The 10,403-nt window shown below is 41.6% G+C and overlaps 1 protein-coding gene across 2 annotated transcripts in view; it reads left to right on the forward strand.

Moving 5' to 3' along the window:
* Positions 1-10,403, forward strand: part of mcm8 (minichromosome maintenance 8 homologous recombination repair factor) — a 35,951-nt gene that overhangs the window by 22,448 nt on the left and 3,100 nt on the right. For both annotated transcript variants that reach the window (XM_061973231.2, XM_061973294.2), the window contains exons 15-16: positions 2,436-2,516; positions 2,607-2,802. In XM_061973231.2, the coding sequence (XP_061829215.1) occupies positions 2,436-2,516; positions 2,607-2,802 (277 nt within the window). The remainder of the gene's footprint in view (positions 1-2,435; positions 2,517-2,606; positions 2,803-10,403) is intronic.

A 10,403-nucleotide genomic window follows, 5' to 3' on the forward strand; every position in this document is an offset into this window, starting at 1 on the left:
TAACTAACGTAAGTGTACATCTACAAATAGTGCATTTTGGTATTTTCTCTTATCCGAACACATGCTACCATGGTAACATTAGCGTGCTAACTTTTTATGCTTAGCACGCTAAAGTTAGCATGTTCAGGTTTGTACTAGCTTCTCCTAAATTAGCATGCTAACGTTAGCATGTTAACATTTTATCTTTTTAGCTAATTTTGTATGTTTTAACCTAAAAATCATGATTTTTGATACTTGGCGCCGTCTTGGAAGTCTCTTTTATTAACAGGTAAACGTTTGCATGTCGACATTTTTTTGTTAGCTTTTTAGCACATTTTTTATGTCTAAACCGGAAAATCCTGAATTTTGATACTTGTGCATGTTCACGTTTGTGCTAGCTTCTCTTAACCTCTTAAGGCCCAAGCTGTTTGTTTACATGCTTTTTTTATTTCTCTTTGCTATTTGAACTTATTGGACCCTAATTACAATAAAAACTAAGAATCATCTTTTGATATGATGTACTTAGTCCATAAGTACACAAACGTGTACTTCATGTGTAGTGACATGCTAATTTGTATTTTTACACTTTTTTTTTTTCAAATTCCATTGTATGTTATACTCTTCTGATACCACCAGATGGCAGTATAAGTGTCCACATAAGTGGCCATAAGACCCCAATTCAGTAGTGTACACAATTTTGGAAATAAGAGCTAAAAGATGCTGTCCACGCATGTGGCCACTAAGCCTTAATTAGCATGCTAACTTTAGCATGTTAACGTTATTTTCTGCTTTTTTGCTAATAATGTTTAAAGGGGAACATTATCACAATTTCAGAATGGTTAAAACCATTAACAATCAGTTCCCAGTGGCTTGTTATATTTTTCGAAGTTTTTTTCACAATTTTACCCATCACGCAATATCCCTAAAAAAAGCTTCAAAGTGCCTGATTTTAACCATCGTTATAAACACCCGTCCATTTTCCTGTGACGTCACATAGTGAAGCCAAACACAAACAAACATGGTGGAAAGAACAGCAATCTATAGCGACATTAGCCCGGATTCAGACTCGGATTTCAGCGGCTTAAGCGATTCAACAGATTACGCATGTATTGAAACGGATGGTTGTAGTGTGGAGGCAGGTAGCGAAAACAAAATTGAAGAAGAAACTGAAGCTATTGAGCCATATCGGTTTGAACCGTATGCAAGCGAAACCGACGAAAACGACACGACAGCCAGCGACACGGGAGAAAGCGAGGACGAATTTGGCGATCGCCTTCTAACCAACGATTGGTATGTGTTTGTTTGGCATTAAAGGAAACTAACAACTATGAACTAGGTTTACAGCATATGAAATACATTTGGCAACAACATGCACTTTGAGAGTGCAGACAGCCCAATTTTCATCAATTAATATATTCTGTAGACATACCCTCATCCGCGCTCTTTTCCTGAAAGCTGATCTGTCCAGTTTTGGAGTTGATGTCAGCAGGCCAGGGAGGCTAGGGTCGATAGGGGGTTTAGCTCGCTCGTCTGCGGGAACAAACTGCCGCCATTGCTTGCCATGCTACCGAGGCCCTTTGTCCCTGAATTGCTCACACACTCCAGCAGATTCAATGGGGGTCTGGCGGCAGATTTCTTTGACTTTATCGTTGGAAATGCATCTGCTTTGAGTGTTGCAGGATAGCCACACATTCTTGCCATCTCTGTCGTAGCATAGCTTTCGTCGGTAAAGTGTGCGGAACAAACGTCCAATTTCTTGCCACTTTCGCATCTTTGGGCCACTGGTGCAACTTGAATCCGTCCCTGTTCGTGTTGTTACACCCTCCGACAACACACCGACGAGGCATGATGTCTCCAAGGTACGGAAAAAACGGAAAATAACAGAGCTGATTTGACTCAGTGTTTGAGAAAATGGCGGATTGCTTCCCGATGTGACGCCACGTTGTGACGTCATCGCTCCGAGAGCGAATATTAGAAAGGCGTTTAATTCGCCAAAATTCACCCATTTAGAGTTCGGAAATCGGTTAAAAAAATATATGGTCTTTTTTCTGCAACATCAAGGTATATATTGACGCTTACATAGGTCTGGTGATAATGTTCCCCTTTAAACCTGAAAATGTAAACTTTTCAAAAGTTAAATGCATGTGAACATAATTGTGTGAAGGGTCAGGACTGAAGTCCAGGGTTCTAGATTATATCTAATTTGCACAACTGGCCATAACGCCTGACGCCGGGTTATAAGGCGCACTGTCGAGTTTTGAGGGGGAAAAAAAGGATTTTAAGTGCGCATTGTAGTCCGGAAAATACAGTATGCTTTTTTTTTTTTGCTGTATTTTTGCAGTTGACTTTTGAGGAAAAATCTGTTTCATTTGAAATATTTTCATGGCGGTCCTAATATATTTGCAGTGGCCTGCAAATATTTGAAACTTTGAAACATGTCTTGTTTTTTTCTACAGGACTAACGGTGAGTTTGTACAGAGATCCAGGAAGTGGAGATTACGCTCTTGAGGCCGGAGCCTTAGTGCTGGCCGACCAAGGTGCACGATCAGTATTTATGGCGTCTAACGTGATCCAATCTCCATTGTTTTTGGAAGGACGATAAAAGACGGCCCTCTTGTCTCCGTCAGGCTTGTGCTGCATCGACGAGTTTGACAAGCTGGGCAGCCAGCAGCAGGCTCTCCTGGAGGCCATGGAGCAGCAGACCGTGAGTCTGGCGAAGGCGGGCATCGTCTCCTCGCTGCCGGCCAGGACCTCCGTGGTCGCCGCCGCCAACCCCATCAGAGGACATTACAACCGGGGCAAGAGCGTCTCGGAGAACCTCAAGTAGGTTCTGCCGTCCTTCGCTCGTCGCCCCTCGAGCACGAGTGTCCAAAGTGTGGCCCGTTGCAAACAAAAAGACATGCATACTTGCCAACCTTGAGACCTCCGATTTCGGGAGGTGGGGTGGGGGCGTGGTTAAGAGGGGAGGAGTATATTGACAGCTAGAATTCACCATTCTACATCCTGAAAATATGCAAACAAAACTGTGTTTAGATAATTGATAGTTCAAACTTGCATAAATAAATCTTAAGGAATATAACATAACTTGGCTTCTGAGAGCTTCAAAATGTAATGAATAAAATGCTAAAGTTGTTGATAAACAAGCAATTATTTTAATAATTAAATATGGTCATTTTAAATGAATTATTATGATCATTTAAAATTAATTATTTCAAATATGTTTATTTTAATGTATAATTCTATGGCTGGATGTAATAAGGAGTCAGAAAAAATACAAATAAAAATACAATTAATTTTGATGTTTTTAGCAAAATATATCCATCTATCCGTCCATTTTCTACCGCTTGTCCCTTTTGGGGTCGCGGGGGGTGCTGGAGCCTGTCTCAGCTGCATTCGGGCGGAAGGCGGGGTACACCCTGGACAAGTCGCCACCTCATCACAGGGCCAACACAGATAGACAGACAACATTCACACTCACATTCACACACTAGGGCCAATTTAGTGTTGCCAATCAACCTATCCCCAGGTGCATTTCTTTTGGAGGCAGGAGGAAGCCGGGGTCATTGTTTATCAAAAAGAGTCATTGTTTACCAAAAAGAGTGATTCTTTTTTTGAGCCAGTGACCAAAAGGAGTCATTCTTTACCAAAAGGAGTCATTCTTTACAAAAAGGAATGATTCTTTAGCAAAAGGAGTCGTTCTTCAGCACAAGGAGTTGTTCTTTAGCAAAATTAGTCGTTCTTTAGTAAAAGGAGTCATTCTTTGTTGGAGCAAGTTACCAAAAGGAGTCGTTCTTTAGCAAAAGGAGTCGTTCTTTAGCAAAAGGAGTCGTTCTTTAGCAAAAGGAGTCGTTCTTTAGCAAAAGGAGTCGTTCTTTAGCAAAAGGAGTCATTGTTTATCAAAAAGAGTCATTGTTTACCAAAAAGAGTCATTCTTTTTTTGAGCCAGTGACCAAAAAGAGTCATTCTTTACCAAAAGGAGTCGTTCTTCAGCAAAAGGAGTTGTTCTTTAGCAAAATTAGTCATTCTTTAGTAAAAAGAGTCATTCTTTTTTTGAGCCAGCGACCAAAAGGAGTCATTCTTTACCAAAAGAAGTCATTCTTTACCAAAAGGAGTCATTCTTTACCAAAAGGAGTCGTTTTTTCAGCAAAAGGAGTTGTTCTTTAGCAAACTTAGTCGTTCTTTAGCAAAAGGAGTCATTATTTGTTGGAGCAAGTTACCAAAAGGAGTCGTTCTTTAGCAAAAGGAGTCGTTCTTTAGCAAAAGGAGTCATTGTTTATCAAAAAGAGTCCATCCATTTTCTACCGCTTGTCCCTTTTGGGGTGGCGGGGAGTGCTGGAGCCTGTCTCAGCTGCATTCGGGCGGAAGGCGGGGTACATTCTTTTTTTTGAGCCAGTGACCAAAAGGAGTCATTCTTTACCAAAAGGAGTCATTCTTTACCAAAATGAATGATTCTTTAGCAAAAGGAGTCGTTCTTCAGCAAAAGGAGTTGTAAAAATTTATTTATTTATTTTTTAATTAATAGATATATTTATTTTTAGGTAAGATAAACATAATAATACAATTTATCTCTAGTCTGGATGATTTAGTTCTTGTCACCCTGTTGTCCTCCCGTCGTGAAAAAAGGCTGTCCTCACTCAGGTAGCATGGAGCTGGAGGGGGCGTGGCCTCCAGCTCCGGCTGAAAATCGGGAGATTTTCGGGAGAATATTTGTCCCGGGAGGTTTTCGGGAAAGGCGCTGAATTTCGGGAGTCTCCCGGAAAATTCGGGAGGGTTGGCAAGTATGGTAACGCTTTTTTCATTAACGACAAATCTAACGCGTTACTAGTTCCAAACCAGTAGTCAGATTAAAGTTTATTTAATCCAAGTCACTGTGCGTTACTATTTTTTTTATTTTCCCTCGTAAAAATACATTTTATTTCTTCTTGCCGTCTTGGAAAGTGACGTCACGTAAGCGACAAGTCACGTTTTCAGCATGAAGATGACACACGTGTGCGACATTGAAGTAAACAACAATGGAAGGAGGAGAGAGAAGCGCGTTTTCAAGTTGGAAATAGTCATTATTTGGAGTTAAAGAAGTTGGTCGGGCAGTATGTTGTCGAGGAAATGCTGCCCTTAAGCACAGTTGACTCGCCCTCGTTTCGTGCCATGATAAACAAGATCCTCGCTACGATCAATGCGGACTTGCCTCACAGAACATCCTTTTCGTCTTACCTGGAGATGGAGTATGCACAGATGGAGAGCAACCTGAAAGCCCCACTGAATTAGGAATAGACTTTCTGACAAGAGGTTTGAGAGGCTTTTGTTAATGAGGTACAAACCCCGTTTCCATATGAGTTGGGAAATTGTGTTAGATGTAAACATACTTGCCAACCCTCCCGAATTTTCCGGGAGACTCCCGAAATTCAGCACCTCTCCCGAAAACCTCCCAGGACAAATATTCTCCCGAAAATCTCCCGATTTTCAGCCGGAGCTGGAGACTTCGCCCCCTCCAGCTCCATGCGGACCTGAGTGAGGACAGCCTTTTTTATGACGGAAGGACAACAGGTTGACAAGAACTAAATCATCCAGACTAAAGATACATTGTATTATTATGTTTATCTTACCTTAAAATAAATATATTTACATGGCCTTTCCTTTTAACAACACTCAGTAAACGTTTGGGAACTGAGGAGACACATTTTTTAAAGGGGAACATTATCACCAGACCTATGTAAGCGTCAATATATACCTTGATGTTGCAGAAAAAAGACCATATATTTTTTTTAACAGATTTTTGAACTCTAAATGGGTGAATTTTGGCGAAATAAACGCCTTTCTAATATTCGCTCTCGGAGCGATGACGTCACAACGTGACGTCACATCGGGAAGCAATCCGCCATTTTCTCAAACACCGAGTCATATCAGCTCTGTTATTTTCCGTTTTTTCGACTGTTTTCCGTACCTTGGAGACATCATGCCTCGTCGGTGTGTTGTCGGAGGGTGTAACAACACGAACAGGGACGGTTTTAAGTTGCACCAGTGGCCCAAAGATGCGAAAGTGGCAAGAAATTGGACGTTTGTTCCGCACACTTTACCGACGAAAGCTATGCTACGACAGAGATGGCAAGAATGTGTGGATATCCTGCGACACTCAAAGCAGATGCATTTCCAACTGGACTGGACAGATCAGCTTTCAGGAAAAGAGCGCGGATGAGGGTATATCTCCAGAATATATTAATTGATGAAAACTGGGCTGTCTGCACTCTCAAAGTGCATGTTGTTGCCAAATTTATTTCATATGCTGTAAACCTAGTTCATAGTTGTTAGTTTCCTTTAATGCCAAACAAACACATACCAATCGTTGGTTAGAAGGCGATCGCCGAATTCGTCCTCGCTTTCTCCCGTGTCGCTGGCTGTCGTGTCGTTTTCGTCGGTTTCGCTTGCATACGGTTCAAACCGATATGACTCAATAGCTTCAGTTTCTTCTTCAATTTCGTTTTCGCTACCTGCCTCCACACTACAACCATCCGTTTCAATACATGCCTAATCTGTTGAATCGCTTAAGCCGCTGAAATCCGAGTCTGAATCCGAGCTAATGTCGCTATAGCTTGCTGTTCTATGCGCCATGTTTGTTTGTATTGGCATCACTGTGTGACGTCACAGGAAAATGGACGGGTGTATATAACGATGGTTAAAATCAGGCACTTTGAAGCTTTTTTTAGGGATATTGCGTGATGGGTAAAATTTTGAAAAAAACTTCGAAAAATAAAATAAGCCTCTGGGAATTGATTTTTAATGGTTTTAACCCTTCTGAAATTGTGATAATGTTCCCCTTTAAAGGAGTAATCAGTAGTCATTAATCAGATTAGTTTTTCAAGGTAACTGTGGCAACACTGTTAATAACTAAGGGTGTTCCAACACGGCAAAATAACGATAATAAGTGTCTTTCATTGGACAATATTGCGGTCTAATACAAACAAATATCAAATAATATACAACATTGTATCCCCTAACAAACGTGTCCGCATCACTCCGCTGACTGCGTCATGAGCTAAATACATTATTGAGGCCACTCGGTGTCAGTCAAAAGCGGTTACCAATCCACGTCAACTTAGAGATATTAAAAAGAAATAGGTTAGTTGTTTTCCATATCTACCATTGTTCCCTGTCTGACTCCTTTCACTTGATCAAACCTTTTCTCACGTTCCACCAGTGACGTGCAGTCACTAGAGGCAGGTGAGGCCCCGCCTCACCTGCCATCATGGAAAGAAAAAAAATGTAAAAATAATTTTTTTTAATTAAATTGTTATATGTCATTTATTCATTCATTCATTTTCTACCGCTTATTCCCTTTGGGGTCGCGGGGGGCGCTGGAGCCTATCTCAGCTACAATCGGGCGGAAGGCGAGGTACACCCTGGACAAGTCGCCACCTCATCGCAGGGCCAATTGTTATATGTACCCAGTGATTATACTATAAAGTTATTTTCCATTTAACTTCACCCGTTTTAGATTATTTTTATTTAAAATCGCTGAATTTTCACATTTGCCGTTCAAATACTGAGAAGAGACGGTGCGGTGAACAGCAGCCAGTTGAGGCACGTCACTGCGTTGTGCCTCACCATGGATTGCGGACTCGGCTAACTGCTGGTCTGCTGTGCAGTGAGACCGTATTGCTATATGAATTATATTATACATTTCCATAGTTTAGTTAGCTGAGGTGTATAATGTACAGTGTATTTTGTCAACAACTGTATGTGTGTAACGTATTTCTTGTGCTGAGCGATCATAAAACGGCTGCAAAAGACGCACTGGCTGAGGCTCGCCTCCTGCACCCCCGCCGTAGAATGCACGGCACCCCCTGACGGGAGTGTTATATCAACTAAAGCCCACACTTAAACTTTCCACGTGCAAGATTGAATCTATTTAAAAAAGTTATTTCATAAGAAGCCAAAAAGTGCAAAAACAATAATGTTCGTGTTGGAGGAGTTGTGAATGACTGCAGGGCCACAACATTAGGTACACCTGCAGACTGCAGGTGTACCTAATTCACAACTCCTCCAACACGAACATTATTGTTTTTGCACTTTTTGGCTTCTTATTAAATAACTTTTGTAACCTATTTTCATGGGCTTTCCTCTTTGTGATGTTAAGTTCCTGTTATGCGCTGTTATACAGTATATGCCTTTAGCTCTTATTTTGAAGGCGCTAAGAGCGGAAGTGATGACACAGTAGAGGGGAGGTTTTTGAAAGAATGTAAATAAAGTGGTCCTTGTGTAAACTGGAGCCTCCGTGTTTGTTATTTTGTAGTTTCATACAGTATAGGCGACATTTATAAACCCTCGGTTACACTTTTTTAAATAGATTCAATCTTGCACGTGGAAAGTTTAAGTGAGGGCTTTAGTTGATATAACACTCTCGTCAGGGGGTGCATTAATCCAGCACAACAGCGGCTCATGGACTTATTTTCTAAGTAAAGGTAAGACCATAATAACGTTTTTTTTAATTAAATGTGCTTTTTTGTGTGCTACAGTTTGTATGTGTAAAGTTAAAGTTAAGTTAAAGTACCAATGATTGTCACACACACACTAGGTGTAATGAAATGTGTCCTCTGCATTTGACCCATCCCCTTGATCACCCCCTGGGAGGTGAGGGGAGCAGTGGGCAGCAGCGGCGCCGCGCCCGGGAATAATTTTTGGTGATTTAATAACCCCCAATTCCAAGCCTTGATGCTGAGTGCCAAGCAGGGAAGAATGCTGGTATGAGCTTTTAAACATAACCTGTTAACTGCTGCCAATCAAATGGTGAATAAGATACTCTTTAGGGTTCATATGTTTGTAAATCTGACTGTGATGAAGTCAGTGCCTCACCAGCCATCAACCTCACCGCACGTCACTGCGTTCCACAGTACTCAATTATAAAAGTATGGTATCGTATTGATATCGGTATCGGCTACGGTTGTGTGGTATACCGGCATAATTATCCCCTCAACTCCCCCCAAAATGGATCAACTCGCTGGAATAAAAAAGACAATATAACATACATCCATAAACGTGGATGCATATGAAATATATTTATATATTTATCTGTACAGTAATCTATTTATTTATTTATATATTGTCGGAGGCAGATATTTACATATATCCTTATCCGGGATAAGGCAGGATGAGAAACCCTGATGGTGTTTACTTTGATGCAATTGGACAACCAAGGGGGGTCCCACCACAACATAAATTGTGGTGTGAATCCTGTGCAGGTTTCGGGAACCTTCCTATAATTGGTGCTATTTTCCCTGTGACTGCTACTAAAAATGTAGAACGCATTAACTATGTTTTTTATAATCTGTTGAGACTGACCAACCTGACTCGTGATGCTGTTGAGGGGCTTGCTGAACAACTTGCCCCAACTTCCCTCATGGCCGTCCAGAACCGCATAGCCCTTGACCGTATCCTAGCCAAGGAAGAAGGTGTGTGTGCAATGTTTGGTGACCAATGCTTTACCTTCATTCCTAACAACACCGCCCCCGATGGCTCGGTCCAGAGGGCCCTGGAGGGCCTCCATGCCCTGTCTAAGGAACTTACTGAAGTTTCCGGTGTCTCTGACCCCTTCAAAGATTGGCTCCAGATTACCTTTGGAAGGTGGTCTGACCTAATTAAGTCTGCCCTGATCTCCGTTGGAGTTTTCTTGGCCATCATAGCCTCATGCGGTTGCTTTATCGCCCCTTGTGCTAGGTCTTTATGCACCCGCATCATTGTTAGAGCTGTAGAAGGACAACCCCACCCTATTTCTGGGTTTGCTATGTCACTGAAGGGGGTCAAGCAAAGTGGTGACTTTCGAGAAATGCTAGTTTCCTTCCCTGACAGTGACGACATTGACATAGATTCCATCCGTTTATCTCCCATGTAACTATGCTTTTAATTTTGTACTAGCTTGCTCAAAGAGGGGCGTATTTTAGAAGTGTTGTACTAGTGATAAAGATCTTTTTAGAAGATCTGAAGGGGGAATTGTCGGAGGCAGATATTTACATATATCCGAATTTAAGTGTTACTTCTTTTTATTTCATAATCATATTACAAAACAGCTAGTGTTTTTCTTCCAATTTGTGGTCTTTTGGTTGTCTGCAAAACTGTGTGCTTAACCTCGAGTGAGGAATGTAGAAAGAGAGATAATGGGCATGTGTTTTGGCTAGAGAGACATGACTGCCAGGGTGGGAGGAAGGGAGACTTAAGAGGGAAGAGGGTTTTGTCGGGGGGGGCAGACCATCTTAGCGGCGCGATTGAATGTTCTATGCTGGACTGGTCTCAATGTATACATGCAAAGCTTTGCAAATATATTACAAAATACCTATTCTGTCTCTGGTGGTTTTTCGACTCAGCTTTAAGTGTCGTAAAGAGCTTGGGAGCGACTTGTGACTTGAATTCTCTGGGAGGAACAACTGGTCCAAAAC

The sequence above is a fragment of the Nerophis lumbriciformis genome, linkage group LG02 (genome assembly GCF_033978685.3).
Source record: "Nerophis lumbriciformis linkage group LG02, RoL_Nlum_v2.1, whole genome shotgun sequence".
NCBI classification, from domain to species: domain Eukaryota; kingdom Metazoa; phylum Chordata; class Actinopteri; order Syngnathiformes; family Syngnathidae; genus Nerophis; species Nerophis lumbriciformis.